Genomic DNA, 25,531 nt, shown 5'->3' on the forward strand with positions numbered 1-25,531 from the left:
AAAATTTCAAACTATCTAATGGAAGAAAGCTAAGATGAAGAGTGAAAGGATAGCAACTACCAATTTAGACATTTCAATACTTGAAGCACTATTACCTGCAGCTGGAGTTTCAGTAACATTAACAACTGGGATAGCTGGGATACAACCTGGTGGACAAGTGGCTGGTGGAGCAGTTGGTTGTTCAGTTGGTGGTGAAGTTTCTGGGAGATCTATTTGAAAAAAAAAAAAAAAAAAAGGATTAGTATGAAAAAAAAAAAAAATTTAGTAATAAAGTATTTGATTATAACTCCACCTTTCGATGAAGAGGATGAGAGTTTGTTATTTTGTGAAGAAGATGAGGGAGATGAAGAAGATGATGGAGATGAAGAAGATGAAGAAGATGATGGAGATGAAGAAGATGATGAAGAGATAGAAGTAGAAGATAAAGAAGAAATATTATTTAAAATTGGTTGTGAAGATGATATTGGTTTTATAGAAGTAATATTTGATTGTTGAATATAGGTTAAAGTATAATTATTTGTTGTGAAATTTTGAGTTATATTTAAAGAAGAAAGTGTATTGATGATTGTTGTAAAATTTTTTGGTGAAGAAATTGTAAAATTTAAAGTAAACATACTTGTTGATGGATTAGTTTCACAGACAGTATCGACATTGATATCAAAGAATGGATTTGTAAGAGCAGCATCAACATAATTTAACCAGACAGAGAGACCAAAGTTACCATTTTTACCATTAGCACCTTTACCCCATTGGAGATACATATTATCTTGATCACCTGTAATTGTAACGACAGTACCATCATTTCTAGTACATGATGAACCTGAAACATTAACGGTATAGTAAGCCCAAGTATTTGGATCAATTGAACCACCACCAGAAACGTAAGCAGAGTTCATTAATTCTAATTTTGGTTGGTAATTAGCAGATGGAAGGGCTGGGCTAAATCTTAAGTCACAGTTTACAGTGATTGATGAATCTGAAATTGAAGTGAAACCAGCACCAAGACGAAGGTTACCATTGGTTTGATCAATTGAAATGGTGTTGACAGTTCCTGAGGAGGTATCAAATCTTTGTTGATTACCGAAAACTGTTGAAACTTGATCGACGTAAAGAGCTTGATCGTTTTGTTGATCGGTTAAAGATTTATCAATTGAAGCTTTGGAGATTGTGTAGGTATTGGATACACAATCGAATGTTGAACTACAACCAAGATTGATGTTAATATCAACGACTTCCATTTCACCATTACCAGATTGAATACTTACTGAACCATCGGTAGCTTTGAATTGGAACCAACCAGAAGCACCATTTTGAAGATTTTTACCATTGGCACCAACACCAACTTGGAGAGCAGTATTTGGATTTTCAGACATTGTAACAACGGTATTTGGATTTGTTAAACTAACCATTTTAGTATTATCTGGAAGAATTTGATAGAAAGACCATGTACTTGGGTCAACTGTACCACCATTGGATGTATATGCACCAGCTTGTAACTCTCTCTTGACATCACTTGGAGTAGTAGTTCTAACGAAAGCAGCACGTAAACTAAATTTATCAGTGAGTGATGAATTGGCTGGTGTCAATGTACCAGTTAAAACTAAATTATCCCCACCATTGCTTTGAACAACACCATTTGAAACGAAATTATAATTGTTGGCAATTTGAATTTGATTACCTAAATTATTATTAAAGGTTAATGCATCACCACCAGTGGTTGGACCAAAAGTTGAATCAAGTTGTGCTGAACTTGCATCTATTTAAAATAATAAATAAAAAAAAAAAATAAAAAATAAAAAAAATTTTAATATATTTATTTTTTTTTTTATTTATTTATTATTATTAATTTTATATTATATTTTTAAAACTTACCATTAACTGTACACTGTGAATATGCTGATCCTGCTACAGTAAGAGCAACTAATAATACGGAAAGAACTCTCATATTAAAAAATATATGTATATTATAATTGTGATAATTAAATTAAACTATAATATAAATTTGAATTGATTTTTTTTTTTTTAAAATTATTTGTATATATAAATAAATAAATAAATAAATAAATTAAATATGTTTTTTTTTTTTTTTGTTTTTGTTTTTTTGTTTTTGTTTTGAATGATTAAAAAAAAAAAAAATTGTTTCTATTTATTCTTTTTTTTTTTTTTACCTCCTTTTTTTTTAATATTTTTTTATTAATTTTATATTTTATTAAAAAAAAGTTTTAAAAATTCCAATCATGGTAATTAAAAAATAAACTAAATTTGGAAAATAAATTTGAATAGAAAATAATATTAATTATTCAAAAACACACCCCCAAAAAAAAAAATTTTTACTAAATTAAAAAAACTTTGCATATGAAGTGTTATTTTTTTTTTCTTTTTAAAGAAAAAAATTATAGGTTAAATTAGGTTTTGTGTGAATTTGGCATTTTTACTAATTTTATTATTTTTTTATTTTATTTTTTTATTTTAAATTCACTTTGAATATATCCTAATTTGCAAATTTAATAAAAATATCACCAAACCACCAAAAATTAAAATAAAATTTATTTTATTTTAATTTTTTTTTATTTTTTTTTTTATTTTTTTCTTATAAAAAAGAAATGTGGTGTGTTTATTAAATCTTTTAAATATTTACTAAATTCTCTTTTTTTTTTTTTTTTTTTTTTTTTTTTTTTTTTTTTTTTAACTTTTTAAAAAAAAAAATAAAGAAAAAAAAAAAAAAAAATTTCCATAATTAAAATTTTAAAATGATTTAGTTTTATTATTTATTCATTTATTTAATTGTGAACTACAATTAAAAAAAAAAAAAAAAAACTATTATTATTATTTTTTTATTTTTAAAAAAAATGAAATTTCAAAGTGACTGTCTACTCTTTTGTTTTGGGTTTTAAATCCCGAGATTTTTTTTTTTTTTTTTTTTTTTAAAATTAATTTTTTTACTGTTATTTTCCAAATTTTATTTTTATTTTATTTTATTTTATTTTTTTAAATTTTTTTTTTTTTTTTGATCAAAAACAATACTCTTTTTTTTTTTTTTGCAGTTTTTTTTTTTTTTTTTTTTTTTACATTTATTTTTAAAACCCATTTATATATATTTTTTTTTTTTTTTTTTTATTATTTTTTTTAATTTGAAATTAAAATGATTAAAAACAGAATGTGGAATAAAATTTCCATTATTTTAATTGTTTTAATATTATGTTTAATTGGAGTCGAATCAATTAGAATGGATAGACAACATCCAATAAAAAGTGCACCACCTGAAGCACCTTTTTCAATGGAAACTGCTTTCCAATTACTCATGGTAATATTTTTTAATATTTAAAAAAAAAAAAAAATAATTTTTTTTATGATTTTATAATTCCCAAAATTCCCAAATTGAATAATTAAATAATTAATAATTAATAATTAATAATTAATAATTAATAAAATATTCAGTATTCATATTCAACTTATTGTGAACCAGATCAAATTACAAATTGGAATTGCCCATATTGTGCCTATAATAGTAGTGTTGTACCATTATCAATGGTTCAATTGATTGATCATGATCCAACCCAAACTTTTGGTTATATAGGTGTAACAGCTGATAAAGAATCAAGTATGTACATACTAAATTATTATTATTATTTATTATTTATTATTTATAATTTATTTATTTATTTATTTATTTATTTATTTATTTATTTATTTATTTATTTATTTATTTATTTATTTATTTATTTATTTATTTATTTATTTATATTAAAAATGAAATAAATTTTAGTTGTAATTTCATTTAGAGGAACAAATATGGAATCATTAGAAAATTGGATTACAAATTTAAATTTTGCAAAAACCGAACCATATCCAGCATTTCCAGGTGCATTGGTACATGCAGGATTTAATAGAGCCTATCAATCAGTTAGACCAATTGTACATCAATTATTGAATTCAACTTTTGAAGCATGTCCAACTTGTAATAAATTAATTATGACAGGTCACTCGTTAGGTGGTGCCCTTAGTGTATTATCAGCATTGGATATTTATGAAAGTTCATTGACAACAATGCCATTGATTTTATATACTTATGGTTCACCAAGAATTGGTGATGTTGCTTTCGTTGAATACTTTGAATCTACTATCATGCAAAATTACATTAGAATCGTGAATGACCATGATTTAGTACCACATTTACCTGCTATGGCTTGGAATTTTTATCATTTACCACAAGAGATTTGGTTCAATAATAAATCTGATGTCACTCAACATGTTGTTTGTAATGAATCTGGTGAAGATGAAAATTGTTCTGATTCAATTAAAATTGCATTAAATATTCCAGAACATCTTGAATATTTTGGTATAAACAAAAATCAATGTTAAAAAAAAAAAAAAAAGAAAAAAAAAAAAATTACCTATAATTATAACCGAATAAATATTATTTTTTATTATTTTTATTTTTATTTTTATTTTTATTTTTTCCAATGAAAATAATTCCCACACACTCATTTTTTTTTTTTTTTATTTTTTTTTTTTTTCACATTAACTAAACAAGATTTGTTTTTTTTTAAACGAGGGCCTATTGAATAATAAAAAATTTAAAAAAATAAAAAAAAAAAAAGATTAATTTTTTATGGTAATTTTTTGGTTTACTAATAAACACGCAATATATAAAAAAAAAAAAATAAAAAAAAATAAAAAAAAAATAAAAAAAAAAAAAAAAATAAAAATAAAAAAAAAAAAAATAAAATAAAAAAATAGTTTTTGCGAAACTATTTTTCTTTTAATTAAATAAATTATTTTATCACTATTATTGCGTGTGCTTGTCGAATAAAATTTTATTTTTTATTTTAATTTTTTATTTTATTTTAAACTACCACCCATGTTTTTTTTTTTTTAATTTTAATTATTTTTTTTATTTTTTTATTAATTTAACTTCCATTCTTAATATACATAATTTGACAGCTTTGCATAAAATAACAAATCAATTTATATGAAATTATTTCATGAAAAATTATAACCTCCCAAATTTATAAAAAAAAAAAAAAAAACTTATAAAATCTCTGTAGTTTTTTTTTTTATTTATTTATTTATTTATTTATTTAAATTTATATTTTTTTTTTTAAAAAAAAAAAAAAAAAATAAAAAACAATAAAAACCATTTAAATACATTTAAAAAAAAAAAAAAAAAAACTTTTTATTTATTTTTGAAGTTAATCTAATTTATCTTTTATTTTTAAAAACATAATTTGTAATATTACATTAATTCTATTATTTATTTTATTTAATTATTTATTATTTAACATAAAAAAAAAAAAATAATAATAATAATAAAAATAATAATAATAAAAACAATAAAATTATTTAATAAAAATAATAATAATAATAATAAAATAATAATAATAGTATTAAATGTTCATTATTAATATAAAATTCAAATCATAAAAACACATTATAATTTAAAACAATGCCTTTAAAAATTTTTAATAAAAAAGGTGGTAATAATCAATACACAGTTAAATTAAAAATTGATTTAATTTCAAATGTATCCTATGCATATCCAAAAGATACAGAATTTGAAATTGAATGGAAACGTGGTGTACATAGAGGTGTTTTACCAAATGTGTATATGCAGAGCGATGGCGATATTAAACCATCAACTCAGTTTTTAATACCATGTCAATTTTTAAAACAAAAATCAGATCAAGGTGGTGAAGAATTTGCTCCAAAAAGTTTAATTGTTAATTTAAGAAAAGTAAATATAAAAAAAAAAAAAAAATATCAACATTAATTAAAAAATAAAAAAATTAAATGTATTAATATTAAAAAAAAAAAAAAAAAAAAAAAAAAAAAAAATTAGGTTGAATCAAAAAAGAAAACAACTAAAATTGCAACTCTTCAAATTGATTTATCGCATATGGCAAATAAACTAGAATCAGATAAAGAAAAACAATATTCATCAACAATGAAAGGAATAATTGATCAAGAATTTAAACCATATGTAAGTATACTATTTTTTAAAAAAAAAAAAAAAAAAAAAAAAAAAATCATTTAAAAATTATTTTTTTTCTATATAAATTTAAAAACATATTAATTCCAGAATTTTTTTTTTTTTATATAAAATTAGATTGAATTTACTACTTCAGTTTATAAAGGATTATTAAGTCCAGAAGATTTCAATGACAAAAGTGTTTTTATTGCGCCAATTAATGTTTCACCACCAATTGATGATACTTCAATTAGTCATTCATTATATTCTGATGGTAGAAGAAATTCTGTCTCAAGTGTTTCAAGTGAACTTTCAGAGTATTCAAATATTCAAGAAACGTCCTCGTCCATTGGTTTTGGTAATAATAATAATGGTAATAAAAAAGATCATAAAAGAAGTAATAGTAATGGTAGTAATAACAGTAGAGGAAGTAATAGTAGTAAAGGTAGTAATGGTAGTAATGGTATTAATGGTGGAAATCAAAAAAAGATATCACCCACTTCTCGTCACCAAAGGTCAACAAGTGATCCATTTGAATTTAATTTTGAATCAACTACACCAGTTACATTTTCAAGGAAAAGTTTAAGAAATTCTACGACACTAGACGACGATCCATTAAATAGCCCATCCGATCAACCAATCTTTTCATCAGATGAAGAAGTTAAAGAAAGTAATAATCTAAATAACAATAATATTTCACCAACAAATTATTCAAATCGCTCAATATCACCAACAAATTCAACTCAATCATTAGAAACATTTGATAAAGATATTGAAAATCAACCAACATTAGCAGAAACACCAACAAAGAGTAAAAAGAAAATGTTTTCATTCTCTAGTAAAAAGAAATCAAAAGCTTCACCTGAAAGCAATCAAAGAAAAAATAGTAAACCTGAAAATTTAAATGTTTCAAAGATTAAAGGTGATGAAATTAGTACTGAAGAATTCTCATCTGGTAGCGAAAGTGGTGGTTCACCAAAACCTGGTAAATGGAAAAGAAGACATTCAACACCAAATGTTGGTTTCTTTTCAATTAAATCATTCAAAGATAAAGAAAAACAAAAAGAAAAAGAAAAGGAAAAAGAAAAAGAAAAAAAACTTCAATCAGATTTTTATAATACAAATCAAACACTTGATAATTTAACAATTAATGAAACTAATGAAAATGAATTTGAAGGTCACCATAATGGTCTTGATAATAATAATAATAGTAATAGTAATAATAATAATAATAATAATAATAATAATAGTAGTATGAATAATGAAAATTCAAGTAAAAATAATAAAAAATCAAAGAATAAAAAGCAATCATTTGATTCAAATTCATCAACATCACCAACAAATAAACAAGAAAAATCAAAAGATAGAAAGAATTCAAAAGAAAAGAATTTTATAAATAAATTAACGACTTCATTAAATCCAAATAGTAGTAATAATAATAATAATAATAACAATATTAATAATAGTAATGGTAGTGATTCTAAAGATACATTACAATCATCATTGGTTACAAGACATTTAGATGAAAAATTAAAATTCTTAATAGATGATATGATTGTTTCCAAAAGACCAGAATATGTTGGCAACATTCCAATCTCTGCAATTGCAATTTATAAATGTATTTTCGAATGGAAAGAATTATCACCAAATAATAATAAATGTTTAACAGAAATGATTGAAACATTTGATTTAATGATAAAGAAAAAGAATATTGGTAAAGAAAAGTCATTCTATTGGTTATCAAATTCATTTACATTAGGTTTCCTACTTGAGAAATCATATGAAAACCAAAAAATATCACGTTCAGAATTTAACACATCTCCAAGTATTAATTTCTCTCATAATACTGAAAGCCAAAATCTAAAACTATTGATCAATATAGTTCAAGGATATCAAAGATCATTTTGGTCATTATATTGGGATAGTGTTAAATTGGAACTATCAAAGGTAATGGATAGATTAACTGAACAATTAAGAGTAAAGGAATTTGAAACCACACCAATCTTTTTAAATTTCCTTTTATCAACTTTAGAATTTTTAGAGAAAAGGTTACCATTTCAATCAGTTTGGCCAAATATTTTTAAACAAATCTTTTTCTATGTCTCTGGTTATTTAGTTAATAAATTTTTAACTGATAATTCTTTAGCAACTACAAACAATGCTGTAAATACAAAATTATTCATTTCATCTTTATCTCAATGGTTTCAAGAGAATAAAGAATTAAATTATTTTTATTATTTTAAGTAATGTATTAAAAAAAAATAATAATAATTATAATAATAATAATAATTATAATAATAATAATAATTTACTAATTTATTAATAATTTTTTTTTTTTAAAAAAAAAAAAAAATGGAAATAGAATGGAAATGAGCACACTTGTTCAAATATTAGATGTATTGGTAATTGATAAAGATTCATTAAAAGATGAATTAGTCAGAAAAGAGATTTGCCCATCATTAACAACTACACAATTAGCAATTGTTTTATGTAGATTTAATCCAGAAAATTCATCAGAAGAAGTTGATCCAGCAGTAATAAAATATTTACAAGACGAAGGAATCAGAAAACATGACATTCAAAATATTACAACCAATTTAGATAAAATCTATGAATTACCTGATAAACCAGAACCTTCAAGAAGTATCATTGATACAAAGATACCATTAAATATATTCCCTCAATCAAATCAAAAACTCTTTAAATTTTTAACAAAACCAACTACAATTTATTAAAAATAAATAAATAAATAAAATACCAGGGATTTTTGGTTATTATTGAAAAAATAAAAAGTTAAAATAAATAAAATTTTATTTATCTTTATCTGATTGTTCTAATGTTGCTCAATCATCTTGTTTTTCTTGTACTTCTTTTTGAATTTCTTCTTGTTGTTGTTCTTGTTGTTGTTGTTGTTGTTGTTGTTGTTGTTGTTGTTGTTGTTGTTGTTGTTGTTGTTGTTGTTGTTGTTGTTGTTGTTGTTGTTGTTGTTGTTGTTGTTCTTGTACTTGTTCTTGTTCTTGTTCTTGTTCTTGTTCTTGTTCTTGTTCTTGTTCTTGTTGTTGCTCTTGTTTTCCCTCTTGTTCTTGAATCTCTTTTAATTGTTCAATTCTTTGAATCTCACTCTCTTCTTCCTCTTCTTCCTCTTCTTCCTCTGATGTATGTTGGTTACTATCAATATTATTATTTTCAATGATATCGTTATCATTATCAGAGTCATCCTTTACTAATTGAGAAGAGATATCACCAATTAAACAAAGACCAGAATCAGCAGTATCTTCACCATCATAGGTAGAAGGTGATGAAGAAATATTTGAAGATTTTGGAGATTGTGAAGAATTTGGTGGAATTGGTATTATACTTTTATCTAGAGTACCTTTTACTTTTAAGAATATTATATTTGCAACTAAAATTGAAATCATCCATAATGGGAATAATAAAAAATAAGTATTTAAACCACTAAATAATCCTCTAATACCCTGTCTACTAATTATATTTTTAATTGTTTTAAATAAACCTATATTTCTAATATTTAATCTAACTTTTACAACTAAATTTTTTTTAAAAAAAATATATAAATATATAAATGTATTAATATTAAAAAAGTTTTATATACTTTAATAAATAGTAAAAAAAAAAAAAATTACCTGTTAAAATATAATCTAATAAAATTTTAACACCCATTAATGTAATTTGAAGTGGTGACTTTTCAGATTCTTGTTGTTGTTGTTGATTATTATTATTATTATTATTATTATTATTATTATTATTTTGATATTGTTGATATTGTTGATTTTGTGGATATTGATTTTTCTTATTTTTATTTTTTAATATATTATCTAATTTAGTATAAACCTGTTCTAATAATGATTTTAAAACAATAACTTCCCAACCCTATTGATAAATTTTTATTTTTATTTTTATTATTAATATTATATTAATATTATATTAAAAATATATTAAATAATTTTGAATTCATAAATTATTTTGAATACATACAGTATATAAAGCTCTAATTCCTTCATTTTTACAAACACCACTAAAAGTGCAATCATTTAAATTATTACGAGTATTATTAGATCTATAAAATTTATGAACGATGAGACGAGTCATAATTACATCCAAAGGTAATGTTAGGGCATATTTAAGTAAAGAGAGCGAGCCACTAATCAATTGAATGGAATTCTTTGATAAACGAGATTTGCCATGTTTATGATTATTTTTTAAATTGGTTTGAAAGTTATTAAAGGATCTTTGTATGAAATTTATTAAAATGGTGATCATATTATGTACAATGTAAACCATACCACCATCATAGATATGAATTCCTTTATGTCTTAAAAGATTGATTAATGATGTTGATACTGGTGTTGGTAAATTCTCTACAAATGAAGAGGTTGCTATATTATATGTGAATGAATGTATTGGTTGTTGAGGTGGTAATAATGATGGTGATGGTGATGATGATAATTGTATATTTGATGGTGATACACCAACACCAAAGTTTTGTATTAAAGAATTTGGTGATAATGGTTGTTGTGGTGTTGGTTGTGATTGTATAAAGGTTGTTAATGCATGAATTGGAAATTCTATAGGGAAAAATAATAATTTACTACATGCTAATGATCCCCATTGTAAAATGAAATCAAACATTGTTTCATGCTCTTGTTGTTTCTTTAAACTCTTCATATTATCTCTTTGTTGTTTTTGTTGTGCTCTTAAAATCTCTTTTTGTCTATTTATATTATTATTTATACTATCTATATTAATTTTATTTGATGTATTATTACTATTATTATTATTATTATTATTATTATTATTATTAGTAGTAGTAGTAGTATTGATTTTATTCCCACTACTATTTGATATATCCATTTATTTTATTTTTTTTTTATTTTTTTATGTTGAATTTATAAAAAAAAAAAAAAAATAAAAAAAAAAAAATAAAAAAATTTGGAGAAAAAAAAATAAAATAAAAAAAATAAAATAAAAAATAAAAAAATAAAAATAATATATCATATAATATATATATGTAATATCCATTTATTATTATATTATATGTTAATATAATTTAATTATTTGTCATCTAAAAAAGTGGAAAAATAAAAAAAATGGAAATAAAAAATAAAAAAAATAATAAATTATGATTTCTTTTAATTTTTCTTTTTTTTTTTTTTTTTTTATTTTTTTTTTTATTATTTTATTACTATTTTTATTATTTTTTTTTTTAAAAAAAAAAAAAAGTTTATTCATTATCGCTATCTTCTTCATCAACAACATCATCTACACCTGTTAAAAAAAAATAAATAAAAAAAAATAATGGTTAGTAAAATTGAAAATAAAAATCTATATCTTTTAAAAAAAAAAAAAAAAAAACTTACTTGTATCAACAGATGGTACTAATAATTTACGACATTCAACATCGTTGGCCAATTGAAGTGGAGTACGATCATCTTTATTTTTAAGGTTAGTATTTGCTTTACCATCTACGACTAAAATACGGATAGCGTCTAAATTATTTTTAAATGCAGCTTTATGAAGTGGAGTATCTAATGAACCTGCTTGAACTGCATTTACATTTGCCTTTAATCTAATTAAAACCTTTATAACTTCTGCATGATTATTCTTTGCTGCCCAATGTAATGATGTTTCACCAATAGAATCGGTACAATTAATATCAACTTTATTTTCTGAATCTAAAACAAACTCTTCAACATTTTCTTCTTCACCTCTTTTAGCTGCATTAATTAATCTTTGGTTAATAAAATATTGATCGTCATCCATTGCTTGTATTATTATTATTATTATTAAATTTTAAAATTTAGTGTTTTATTTTTTTTTTATAAAATTTTTATTATTTTTTTTTAATTTTTATTTTATTTTATTTTTATTTTTATTCTAATGTACAAATAAATAAGGTATTTTTAATTCAAAAAAAAAATAAAAAATAAAAAAAAAAATCTTATCAAATTTTTTTTTTTTTTATGATTTTTTTTTTTTTTTTTTTTTTTTTTTTTAAAGGAGGGGTTTGGTTATAATAATTTTAAAAATGGGGTCTAAAAATTTTTAAAAATTTTTTTTTTTTTTTTATTATTTTTTTTTTTTTCTCTATTTTTATACAAATAATATGAAAAAGTTAAAATTAAAACAAAAAAAAATAGAACATATATTTTTTAATTAATTGAATGATTATTATTATTGTTTTTTTTTTTTTTTTTATTTTTTTTTTTTTTTATTTTTTTTATTTTTTTTCAATTTTAGATTTTTTTTTTAAAAATTATTATCATTTTAATAATAATAATAAAAATATTTTATTTAAAAATAGAATGATTTAATACTATTTTTTTTTATTTTTTTTTTTATTTTTTTTTTTTACCTTTTTAGTATTATGATGAAGTTAATTTTTTTTTAATTTTTTTAATTTTTTTTTATAATTTTTTGAAAATTTTTCAAAAAAAAAAAAATTGAAATTTTTCAAAAAAAAAAAAAGAGATAAAACGCGTTATCAAGTATCGTTTATCTGTATCCTTCATCATTGATTAATCAATCTTTAATAAATTTGAAAAATCAAAGAAACCACGATAGAGCGTATACATAAAAGATGGAGAATGATCAAGATCAACAACAACAACAACAACAAAGCCAACAACAACAACCACAACAAGAGGAACAAGAACAAGTCGATGTTGATTTAAGTTCACTCCAAGGTCAAGAAAGAATTGAATATATCAATACATTAATTGCCGATAGTTATAATATTGCAATTGCAAAAAAACTTGAAGAATTTTTAGATATTCAAATCAACGAAAATACATATTTATTCCAAGCAAATTCAACACTCCTTAAATTATATCAATTTAACCCAACCCACTTAAACAAAGATTCAATCGCCAAGATGTTAGCAAAGGCATTAATGAATTTCCCATGCAACGACTTTTTATTCCTCTCCTATATGATTCCATCGATCATTCAAAAGGAGGAACCATTGTTAAAACTCTTTATCCTCAACAACTTTTTAGAGACTTGTAAATTTAAAGAAGCTTGGACCCATATCAATAGTCATTCATTCTTTTCAGAGATCCCAAGTTTCATCGACAACATTAGAAACTTTATCTCTGGTGTACTCTCTATCACTTATCAAAATATTTCAATCACCATGTTGGGTGAACTTTTAAATTTATCTGATCGTACTCAACTCGTCGATTATATTCAATCAAAACAACCAACTTGGAAAATCTCTGATTCAACTGTTTCTTTACAATCTGATAATTCAAAACAAAAGAAAGCTGATACTTTTACTTTTGATCGTAATGTTTTTAAATATAATTATAAAAAAAAAAAAAAAAAAAAAAAATTATTTACTAACTTTATTATTTTTTTTTTTATCTTTTAAAATTTTTAGAACTCTCAAGAATCCTTCCAACTTTTATTAAATAAATATTTTAGAATTTAAACAGTAATAATAAAAAAATAATTAAAAAAAAAAAAAAAAAAAAAAAAAAAAAGAATTGTCTTAATATATTATTAGAAATAAAAAAAAAAAAAAAAAAAAAATGTTTAATTATAGTTTTTTTTTTTTATAAAAATATGTCAAACAAAAAAACTAATTGTAATTTTTTATTTTTATTTTTATTTTTGTTTTTTTTTTTATGGCTTGTTTTTATTTAAAGAACCCGAAAAAGTTTTTTTTATTTTTTTTTTATCCACAAATTATTTGTTTTGATATTTATTTACGAACTATGAGAACAGGTCAAATAAAATAGTTAAAAGAGTGATTTGTTGGGAAAAAAAAAAAAAATAAAAAAAAAAAATAAAATAAAAAAAAATAACTAAATTGCAAAAGATTTTTTTTTTTTTTTTTTACACACTGACGAAAATACTCGACTGAGAGCCCACATAGTTTATTTTTTATATTTTTTTTTTTTTTAATTAATCAAATTCTCTTATTATATTACAATTAAAATGGTTAAAGGTAAAATTAATAAAAAAAAAAAAAAAAAAAAAAAAAAATAATAATAATAATAATAATAATAATAAAATTAATAGTTGTATTAATTTTTTTTTTTTTTTTTAATTTAAAATAGATAGATTAAAAGGATATGCACAATGGCATCATGTTGTTCCAAGAAAAGAAAGAAATAATCCAACGATTATTCAACTAGCTAAACATTTTGGAATTTCAGTAAATAAATTTATAAATGATAGTAGTAATTTAGTTAGATTACCAAATAAGAGATGTGTTGAGATGATGTATGTAAAGAATAGGCTTGTTCATCATGGTTATCCACGTTGGCATAGAAAATATAATTTAATTTGTAACAAGAGATTAATCGATATATTTGTAAATTATTCAAAAGATTTAAACAAAATGTATGAAAAATATAAAGAACTTCAAAATGATTTAAAATCGTATATAGGTTATGACAAAAATAGATTAAACGAAAAAATGGATGACGGGCTAGCTCATCTCAGACAAAAAGGTTATGAAAAACATTTACAAAGAGTTTCTCAACAAAATTTAGAAAAAGATAATAATTCAAGTAATTTAAAAAACTATACCCATTATTCATCATTAACAAATGGTGCTTTAAAATCGTCACACATTGGTGGTGTTGCTGTAATTCCAAATTTATTTAAAGGTTGGTCAGATTCAATCTCATATTTCACTCAATCATCTCATATTTTATGTATGAATTTAAATGATAATAATAATAATGATAATAATAATAATGATAATAATAATAATAATAATAATAATAATAATAATAATAATAATAATAATAATAATAATAATAATAATAATAATAATAATAATAATAATAATAAAGAGTTTGAAGTTGAAATTATTGAAAAATTAGAAAATTTAGAAATAAATTATAATGATAAAGAAAAAGAAATTAAAGATTATATTAATTCAAAAGAAACCAATCAAATAATCAAAGAGTTAATTTATGGTATTTATGAACATGATACATTACCATTCTTTTCATTACATTTTAATGAAAATGGTACAATGTTTCCAATTATTCATCCAGCTTATCAGAATACATTAATTGGTGAAGTGATATTAATGTTGGATTATTATATGAAGGGATTTTTACATGGTGGTTTCTATGATAGGGAATTTGTAAGTAAATGGGATTCAAAGGATGATTTGAATAAAACTTTAGATTGTGAAATTTTAAAACAAAATTTAATTGATATAAAAAAAGAGATTGAATCAGGTACTTGGATTCATTTAAAGGAGAAGATTAAATATAAATCGTTAAGAGAAAGGGCATTTGAAATGGGTTTGGAGGGTAGTGGTGGTTTAGAAGATTTACAATCAAATTTAATGGATTTGAATTTGGATATAACCGATCCATCAATTGTAGCATTAAATAAAGCATATGATAATTTAAAAGCTTATAAGGGTTTAAAATATCAAACTTCATTTAGAATTTTAGCAAATGAACAATCTGCTCAATCAATTGATGGAATTTGGATTATCGATAATAATTTCACAGTAAAATATACAATTGAACCAACTTATCCATATCAACAATATTTGAATTCATATAAAGTTGTATTTGGTACATTACCAAAAGAATATCAAATTCAAGATCAATTATATACTGAAGTTGCAAATTCAATCTCTAAACAAATGCCACTTTTACCACCATGTAAAAAATATTTCTTTTTATTATCACAAATTTCTTTTTTTTCAAATTATATTTCAACTTTAAAAAGTTGTGGTCAAATTCCAAAATTAAATTATCAACAAAAACAAGTAAAAGAAGAAGAAGAAGAAAAGGAAGAAGAAATAAAATTAAATTTTAAAACACCAAGTCAATTACCACCATTACCAGTTAGATATTTTAAAGGTATAAAATTAACATTAACAGTTGGTGAAATTATTAAATCAATTTGTGATGCTGCTGATGCTGATGATGATGAAAATAAAGATATTTTAAATTGTTTAAAAGAATATGGTAAAATCAATTTTAAATTTGAAATTGAAAATTTACAATCACCAATTTCTATTGATAATAATAATAATAATAATAATAATAATAATAATAATAATAATAATAATAATAATAATAATAATAATAATAATAATAATAATAATAATAATAATAATAATAATAATAATAATAATATTGAATCAATTAAATCTTCACATGAATCATATAAGAATTTAATTAATAAATTATCAAATCTAATATCAAATTTAATGATTAATAAAATTAAAACTTTAACAAATAATACAAGTGAATACAATTTTAAAGATATTGAATTAAGTGAATATTGTGATAATTTAGCAACTGGATTTTTAGTATTAATGAAATCAATTATTGGAATTGTTGAAATTAGTAAATTTCAAACATTATTTTATATGATGGCTCAATATCTTTACATTTTAGAATCAAAAACTGATAAAATCGCTTCACAATTTGGTGATGTACCTTGGCCATTATCAAGTACATTACCAAAAATTGATTTTGAAAATCAAACAACCACTATTAATCCTGAACATCATTCTAAAATGTTTGAATGTGTTCAATCATTTCATAATGATTGTAAAAAATTTAATATAAATTTAAATGATATTGAAAACAGTTGTCAATCAATTATATCAACTTGTAAAAATCAAATACTTTTTGAATTATGTGATGGTTGTAAAGGTGATTTTCAAATGCATTCTGAACAAATTTACAAAGTTGATTCAATTTGTAGAATCACCTATGAAAGAAATATTCGTAAAGAATTAAATCAACAATTGAATCAACTTCAAGAGAAATATAATCAACAATATTGGTTCACATCTTTCTTTTTAGGTACGAAAAGAAAATTGAATGAAACAAAGTTAATATTGGATAGATTAGATAGTGTGCTTGATTTTGCAATCCCACCATCATTGGAAGAATTTAAAAAGAGTTTTGAAAATATTCAAATCACATTCAATTCACAAAATGATGATTTTAAAAAATTATTTAATCAAGAGTTTAAAGAGATTACAAATTCATTACTTGATTTCTTAAAACTTGTAAAAGGTGATTTCGATATGTTAGAAATTATTACAAAACAAAGAACTTTGAATATTAAAAATTTAATTTCAAAATTATCTTTAACTGAAAAACAAAATACTGAAAATCATTTAATAAATTTATTATCAAAATTATCAAGTGGTGAGCAAAATTCATTAAATAAATTTACACCATTATTTCCAATATCACAGATTGAAATTTCAAGTGAACAATATTTTAAAGAGAATCCTTCAGATTCTAAACTTATTTGGGGTGGTTGTGGTTTTATTTTTGATCAATTAGAAATTAAGCAATCATTTAAACAATTTCAAAATGAAAAACAAACCAATGATTTTATAATTAAAACTAAAAAAATATCAACTGAATCACCATCAAATAAATGGAATTTATTAAATGATTATAAAATGATTTCATTTACTTTAAATATTGAACAAATTGATTATAATGAATTTCAACAATATAATAATAATGAAGAAGAAGAAGAAGAAGAAGAAAAAGAAGAATATGAAGAAGAATATGATGATGAATATTATTTATTAAATGAAAAATGTAATGATTATAATTTTTTAATTAATCGTGATGAATTTGGTAATACAAAATTACATTTAGCAGCAGAGAATGATTATTATGAAATTATAGATCAAATGGTTAAAACTATGGGTAAATCATATTTAGAAGATAAGAATTCATATGGTTTAACACCTTTAGCATGTTCAATTTTAATGGGTAATTTTAATTCATTTGAAATTCTATTATCATTAGGTTCAAATGTAAATTCAAAATGTTATAGTGGTATAACACCATTATATAGTTCAATCTATGAAGGGTATACTAAAATTGCAGAAAAGTTAATTAAAAATCGTTCAGTAGATTTAAATTATCAATTGAATGAGGAGAATACAGCATTACATATTGCATTAACTTTTGGTAATTTAGAAAATGCTTGTCAACTAATAAAGAATGGTGCATCAATATTAATTGAGAGGAAAAGTGATGGTTTTACAGCTATTGAGGTTGCAGCGTCACTTTCTCAAATGGAATTCATTGAAAAAGTTAATAAATTAGGTTTGAAAATTATTGAAAGAATATTACCATCTCAAGGTACAGCATTGCATATTGCAGTTGAGAATGGATCCTATGATTTTGTTAAACATTTATTAGATGTTCAAAATTGGTCAGTTTCAATCCAACAATTAAATGGTTATACACCATTAATGGTTTCATTAGAGAATGGGTACCCTGAAATTGCAAATTTAATTTTAAATAAAACTTTAAATCAATGTAATTATAACATTAGAGGAGCATCAAATGATCATGGTAGTTTAATAACACAATGTTCAATGAAACATTATGGTTTATTTATAAATGAAAAGAAACAAACCGCATCAATGATTGCAATTTCTAAAGGTTATACAGATATTGCATGGAGAATATTGTCATTGGGTGATGAGTCATGGGATCATTTAGATCAAGATGGTTATTCATTATTAGATTATATAATTCTATATGGTGAAGCATCATTATTAAAATTGGTATTAAATGAAAAGTTAATAATTTTTGATACCACTAAAAAATACCAACTCTTATCAAATAATAATTTAAGTTTTTTAGCATTTGCTCTAAGACAAAAGAAATTAGAATTGGTTGATATTTTATTAGAATATGATGCAGAATCAATTTATAAAACTAAACCACAATGGTCATTAATTCATTTAGCAGTTAGAGCTAATCATATAGGTTTAGTTAATAAATGGTTAGATGAAATTAAACCATCAGATTTTAATACAATACATTTAGAGATTAATCCAGATACTATTTATAGTGGTAATGAAATAAATAATAATAATAATAGTAATCAAGTAAATAAAGAAGAAGAAGAAGAAGAAGAAGGAAATGAAAAATTTAAACTTAAAAGTTTATTAGCAATTGCAGCAGAAAGTGGTAGTGTTGAGTCATTAGAACTTTTATTAAATTGTAAATTTTTAAATGAAATTAAAAAGAATAAATCCATTGAACAAATCAATTCAATAGTATGTCCAAGTGGTACACATTTATTATATTATGCAATTATTGGTAGAAATAAAAGAGTGATTGAAACGTTAATTCAAGGATCCTTGTATGAAGATTTAAATATCCAATTGAACCAACAAGGTGATACAGTAATTAGTTTATTATTATCTAGTGGACAACATTCTTTAATTCCTCTATTTATTAGTCATGGTTTAAGAGTTTATAATTTTGGTTTTCAATCAATTGATTCATCAATTAAAGTTGATGATTTTGAATCTATTGAAGAATTTATCAAATTTTCAAATCAAGAAAATATTCAATTAAAAAGAAAAAATCTATTAATTGGTAGTGTAAATAGTAGTAATCCATTTTATTTATATCTTTGGTTAAAATCAATTCAATTTGATTCTCAAAAAATTTTAAATCATTTTAATAAACAAATTCAATTAATAATTTCAAAATGTATATATAATAATGATTATAATGAAAATAATAAAAATAATAATAATAATAATGAAAATGAAAATGATAATAGTGATAGTAATATACAATTAATAAAAGAATGTAAAGAACTTTTAAATAGTTGTATTGGTAAATCAATATTGATAGAAATAGTATCATCAAATAATCATTTAGCAATTAAACAGTTATTTAAAATTATTACATTATTTAATGATAATACAATACAAATTTGTTTAGAAGAATCAATTCGTAAAGATAATATTGAAATTTTTAAAACTATTTTATCATTATCATCACCATCTTTAAAGAATCAAGCAAATTATAAACAAACTCTTATTAATTTATGTAATTCAAATGATTCATTTAAAATTTTAAAATTATTATTGTCAACAAATAAAGAGGCAGAAGAAGGAAATACTTCAAGTAATAGTAATGTAAAAGAAGAGGATAAAGATGAAGAGGAAGATGAGGATAAAATTCATTTAGAAAAGTTACTATTTGAATCACTTTCACAGAATGATGATGAAAAATCATTATCACTTTTAAAAATGTATAAAGGTGATATACCGAAATTAATAATTAAAACAGAACCAATATTAAATATAGCATTGTTATATGGTTGTGAGAAATCATTTGAATATTGTATTGCAAAAGGTTGTGATCCAATGCAAAATAATCCAAACATTTTGAAAATTGTTAATCAAGAAGTTGATATGTTGGGTACTCATTTATTATTGTTAAAGAAATATTTAAAACCTAAAGTTTTACAATCACTATTTTCTCAACATGTTGATATTCAATTTCCAGGATTTTCAAAAACTCAATTAAATATGAAACATTTAGATTTATTATTAATTTTAATTGAACCATCAAGTATTCAAGATTCATTCAATAATACAACCGATTCTGATCAATTAAAATATATTATTGAATTTTCAAATTTATTAGGTTTATCATTATATGATAAACCAATTTCTTTACTTGATTCAGATTCAGCCTCTGACTTTCTAGTAAATTTAAAACATCAATTAAATAATACTAAAAAGGAAAGAAAACTTTCTAATAATAATAATAATAATAATAATAATAATAATAACAATAAGTATTTTAAACCAGAATTTTATATTAAAACAAATGAAGAAATTGATTCAAATTTATTATTATTTGCATGTATGGGTAATAAATCATCTTGGATTGAACAATGGTTTCAAAATAATAATAATGATAATGATTTTAGTTATAGTGATAATAATAATAATAATAATAATAATAATACATTAAGTGAAACTAAATTAGAAATGAATTATCATCGTTGTCGTATGTCAAAAGTAATTAATAGAGTTAATCAATCGGATAGATCAACACCATTAATGAATGCATGTTCAGTTGGTAATAATTTTAGTGTATTGAAATTACTTCAAAATGGTGCAGACTCAACAGCAATCAATAATAAAGGTGAATCTGCTTTGTTTTATTGTTTTGGTAATGAAAATCCAAATAGTACAATTCAATATTTACTTCCTTATTCAAGTTCAGTTTTAAATATTCCAAATGAAGAAGGTGAATATATAATTTCATTAGCATCTAAACTTGGTCTAACTTCATTGGTTTCTCAGTTATTAAATAAAGGTCCATCTTTAGATATTGATGGAAATTATAATGATCTTCCTTTATTTGGTGCTTGTTTTCAAAGTAAACCTGATATTATTAAATTATTATTAACAAATAAACGTTTATTCTCTCCAAGTTATTTAAAATCAACAATAAATCAATGTTCAAATAAAAATCAGCAACAACAACAACAACAACAACAACAACAACAACAACAACAAATACAGCAACTACAATTGGAACAAATACAACAACAACAACAACAAAAACAAAAACAACAAAATGATGATAATAATCAAGATAATAGTAAAAGAAATCAAATTCAAAAATTAATTAAAAATTTACCAATTTCATATGGTTCAGTTTTTGGTGATTCATTAATTTCATTTTTAACAATTTGGAATGAAACATCAAATGCTTTTAGTTCAAATATATTACCAATTAATACATTTGAACAAAGTGATTCACCATTTGATTATTCAATTGAATCAAATAAATCAAGAATGATAGATTTCTTTTCAATGTTAACACCAGAAACTAAAAGAAGTAATCGTTGGATAAAAGTTGTAGTTTCAGATAATCCAGAATTGTTATTTACATTGGATAGTCCAAAAACTGAATTATTAAGTGTTATCCCATTTTATAATTTAAATGCATTACATTTGGCAGCATTAAATGATTGTCATAGAATTGTGATTACATTATTTCAATGTGGAGTTAGTGTAAAGGAAACTTCAATATTTGAAAATAAGAATTCAATTCAAATCGCAGCTTCAATGGGAAAACCTCAATTTATAAAAAGTTTATTAAATGCACATTTTAGATGTGGTGTTGATTTCAATTATTTACTAGATTCCGATAGCAATTCAGCCAATGGTAAATCACCACTAGAATTGGCTTTAATGAATGGTAATATTACATGTGCTTTCATATTGATGCAAGCTTCTCCAAATGTATCAATTGGTAAACCTTCTTTATTCCTATTGGATTTATATTCTTCTAATCAAGTTAACTATACTTGGTCAACCGTTGAATTACTTTGTAAATATTTAGCAATATTTGGTGATGATTCAATTGTTAATCATTTCAATGAACTTGAAAGAATTCAACATTCATCAACAATTGAACAAAAACATTTTTGGAGTTCAAATGAAATGAAATCAATTAAATCATTAATTTCAAAATTAGATTTTAATCAATTAAATCCGTTCTCTAATGAAAGTAAATTTACAAGAGCATTAAATTTAGGATTTACAAATGAAAAAGCAAAAGAGTTCATTTCATTAAATAATTGGTTAGTAGAATCACCAATTAAATCAAAATCATCAGCATCAGCATCACTATTAAAGAATTCTTCTTTAAATCCATTTGATAGTTATTTATCACCAGAATCAATTTTTAAATCAAATATTGAATTATTACCAAACCAATTTAAAACTTCAAATCTTTGGAATTTTGCAAAATTAAATCTTTCAATTTATTCACAATCAAATTTATCTTTATATCTTTGTTCGCCATTACCTTCAACATTTAATGAAGAATCAATGGAAATTTTAGAAAATGCATTCAATTGTTTATTAAAAATTAAAGATGATCAATCAATGTTATCATTATTTGATTCTGAAATTGGTTCAAGTTGGCCTTGGAAATTAATTTTATCAAATAAATTTATACAAATTATGAATCAAGTTTTACAATTGAATAATAATCAACTATATCATTGGTTCATTTCACATTTTAGTGCACGTATTTCAAATTTATTCAATGATTCAACTTTAATTGATAATACTTTTAATAGATTTTCAAAGTTTATTCAATTACTTACTGAACCATTATTAATTTCAAACAATCATGATTGTTCACTTTTCTTTTTACCATATCCACCAACTGATATTCAATTTTCTTTTCAAAGTGAAAATGGTAGATTCAATATGGATCTTGTTATAGATTCAATAGAAAAACAAAAACTATCTAGACATATTCAAGTTTCATTATTATCTCAAATACCAAAATCAACTGAATTCATAAGATCCATATTGAATAATAGTGAACCTGATTCAATTTTAGTTTGTAGACAAACATTTCAATCTTATTCAATTTCACCACTAGAGTATGGTTTAGAAAAAGGAATTTTAATTTCAAATGATTGTTCTGGTGCTTTATTAAAATTATTCAATGGTTTAATTTCATCCTATGATGGTATTAGTAGTAGTAGTAATAATAATGAATATGCAAAAATGCATCCAACAATAATTTTAAATTTCATAAATAATTTAAGATTACTTCAAATTTTAGATTCATCATTAGTTTCAAATGGTTGTAAATTAATATTAATTCAATTGTTTACGTCAATTTTAGAATATTCAAAATATAATATATTAACAGATACAGATCTATTATTACAAAATCAACAACAACAACTAATGATATCAACTACTGGTAGAATTGAATGGTGTCGTGATATGCAAACTATAATTGCTCAAGCGCCACAAACTATTAAAGCTATTGGTATTTCAAATTTCTCTTTTTATATTAAAAAAATAATTGATTATGAAAGAGAAAGATTAACTAATAATAACAACAATAATCAAGTCGGTGGTTATTCATTAAGATCATATATCAATTTAACTCAAATGTTATTATCACCATGTATTAAAAGAATTGAACGTTCAAAAATTTGGAACACTTTAAATTATCAAGAATTATTTGAATTATTAAAGAAAACAATTGATAATGAAATTAATGAAAAAGTTAAACAACGTCCATTTGATAAAATTTGGGAAACATTTCAATCACCAATTAATCAATTCCCATTAGAAAATGATCAATTAGATGATATTAAATCAATTTATATTGAAATTGATAAATATTCAAATAATAAATTAAAATCAATGACTAATCAATCATTAATTATTCATTGTAAATCAATTTCAGATGAAATTAAAAATTTGAAATCAAATAATAATAATAATAATAATGATTTATTAAATATTAAAAATAATCAATTTAAAAAATTATTTATTAAATTATTAAGTGGATTAAGATGGTTAATTTATAATGAATTTGGAACTTATCCATATAGTACTCAAGTTTGTTGTGTTATTGGTTTATTATTATATAATAAAAATTCAAAAGAACAAAGAGGTAGAATTGCACAAGTACTTACTGGTGAAGGTAAATCAACTATTGTAGCATTGCTAGCATCTTATTGTGCTATTTTAGGTAGAACAATTGATATTATAACAACATCGGAATATTTAGCACAAAGAGATTTCATAAAGTTTGAAGGTTTCTTTAAATCACTTGGTATTAGTTGTTCACATATTTGTTACCAACATCCAACACCACAAGTATTTAATGCTCAAATCCTATTTGGAACCAATACAAACTTTGAATTTGCATTGCTAGGTGATAAACTAAATGATTCTAAATTATTATTTACAAATGGTTTACCACGTGAAAAAGATTTAGTTATAGTTGATGAAGTTGATAGTTTATTTATGGATTCAGCATTAAATTCAGCTAGGATGGCAATTTCTTCAAATGATTATCATGGATTTATTTATCAACCAATTTCAAATTATGTAAAAACTACAATTGTACAATCAAATTCATGGTCATTAATTGAACAAATAAAAGATATTGAAGATAATAAAAATGATCAAGATAATGGTGATAATTTATTAATTGATTATCAATATCATATTAATTCAATTTTAATGATAATTAAAAATTCAATTAAAGATTTACCATGTAATGATAAATCAAAAGATTTAATTAGTAAATGGGTATCCTGTCTTGGTAATCAAAGAATTAAAAAAATATTAAATCTTGCCATTAAATCATTTACTTTAAAAGAAGGTTTTGATTATGTAATTATGTATGAATCATCAAATCATTTAAATGATTCTTCAACTACAACCGCCAATAACAGTCCAACTACTGTTGCAACTGTTGTAATCGTAGATAAAGATAATACTGGTAGATTAATGAATGGTTCAAGATATTCCGATGGTTTACATGAATTTATTGAAGTTAAACATGGTTTTCAACCAAATCCAGAATCATTAACTGCAGCTGCAATTTCTCATCCATCTTTCTTTGCACAATATAATGTTGTATTTGGCTTAACTGGTACTTGTGGTGAAGATTCAGAAAGAAGTGAACTATCATTGGTTTATGATGTTGATTCATTTAATGTTCCAAGTTATCAACCATCGAAACGTATTAAAAAACCTTCGAAAATCTATTCAACCATTCAAGATTATCAAAATAGTATAATTGATGAAATTAAAGAAATGCAATCACTATCTAGACCAATTCTATTACTAGTTCCAACTATTAATGATTCAGAGGAGTTTACTCAATTACTACAATCAAATTCTATAAAATCACAACTATTAAATGAAATGCAACAACAAGATGAGGAATTTATAATTACAAAAGCTGGTGA

General features: G+C 22.3%; 7 protein-coding genes across 7 annotated transcripts in view; 4 read left to right on the forward strand and 3 right to left on the reverse strand.

Annotated features, from left to right (window-relative positions):
- Positions 1-15: 15 nt before the first annotated feature.
- On the reverse strand, positions 16-1,945 carry DDB_G0291392 (hypothetical protein; the record flags this gene model as incomplete). The annotated part of the gene is made up of 3 exons (XM_630091.1): positions 16-209; positions 617-1,756; positions 1,873-1,945. 3 exons carry the CDS (start codon positions 1,943-1,945, stop codon positions 16-18), a joined length of 1,407 nt encoding a protein of 468 aa, XP_635183.1.
- A 1,281-nt stretch (positions 1,946-3,226) lies between these two features.
- DDB_G0291394 (hypothetical protein) lies at positions 3,227-4,362 on the forward strand (the record flags this gene model as incomplete). The annotated part of the gene is made up of 3 exons (XM_630092.1): positions 3,227-3,304; positions 3,439-3,601; positions 3,767-4,362. 3 exons carry the CDS (start codon positions 3,227-3,229, stop codon positions 4,360-4,362), a joined length of 837 nt encoding a protein of 278 aa, XP_635184.1.
- Positions 4,363-5,446: 1,084 nt separating this feature from the next.
- Positions 5,447-8,703, forward strand: DDB_G0291396 (dilute domain-containing protein; the record flags this gene model as incomplete). Its single annotated transcript, XM_001732992.1, has 4 exons — positions 5,447-5,734; positions 5,840-5,980; positions 6,107-8,211; positions 8,331-8,703. 4 exons carry the CDS (start codon positions 5,447-5,449, stop codon positions 8,701-8,703), a joined length of 2,907 nt encoding a protein of 968 aa, XP_001733044.1.
- Positions 8,704-8,811: 108 nt separating this feature from the next.
- On the reverse strand, positions 8,812-10,840 carry DDB_G0291400 (mitochondrial substrate carrier family protein; the record flags this gene model as incomplete). The annotated part of the gene is made up of 3 exons (XM_630095.1): positions 8,812-9,515; positions 9,613-9,859; positions 9,965-10,840. 3 exons carry the CDS (start codon positions 10,838-10,840, stop codon positions 8,812-8,814), a joined length of 1,827 nt encoding a protein of 608 aa, XP_635187.1.
- Positions 10,841-11,210: 370 nt separating this feature from the next.
- Positions 11,211-11,749, reverse strand: DDB_G0291402 (hypothetical protein; the record flags this gene model as incomplete). The annotated part of the gene is made up of 2 exons (XM_630096.1): positions 11,211-11,254; positions 11,347-11,749. The coding sequence occupies 2 exons, from the start codon at positions 11,747-11,749 to the stop codon at positions 11,211-11,213; spliced, it is 447 nt and encodes a 148-aa protein (XP_635188.1).
- An 817-nt stretch (positions 11,750-12,566) lies between these two features.
- eIF3s12 (eukaryotic translation initiation factor 3, subunit 12) lies at positions 12,567-13,402 on the forward strand (the record flags this gene model as incomplete). The annotated part of the gene is made up of 2 exons (XM_630097.2): positions 12,567-13,272; positions 13,368-13,402. 2 exons carry the CDS (start codon positions 12,567-12,569, stop codon positions 13,400-13,402), a joined length of 741 nt encoding a protein of 246 aa, XP_635189.2.
- Positions 13,403-13,927: 525 nt separating this feature from the next.
- Positions 13,928-25,531, forward strand: part of DDB_G0291406 (hypothetical protein) — a gene marked incomplete at both ends in the record, with an annotated part of 12,520 nt that continues 916 nt past the window's right edge. Inside the window, 2 exons of the mRNA XM_630098.1 lie at positions 13,928-13,937; positions 14,050-25,531. The exon at positions 14,050-25,531 is cut by the window's right edge and continues 916 nt beyond it. Of these exons, the coding sequence (XP_635190.1) occupies positions 13,928-13,937; positions 14,050-25,531 (11,492 nt within the window). The remainder of the gene's footprint in view (positions 13,938-14,049) is intronic.

The sequence above is a fragment of the Dictyostelium discoideum genome, assembly GCF_000004695.1.
Source record: "Dictyostelium discoideum AX4 chromosome 6 chromosome, whole genome shotgun sequence".
Taxonomy (NCBI): domain Eukaryota; phylum Evosea; class Eumycetozoa; order Dictyosteliales; family Dictyosteliaceae; genus Dictyostelium; species Dictyostelium discoideum.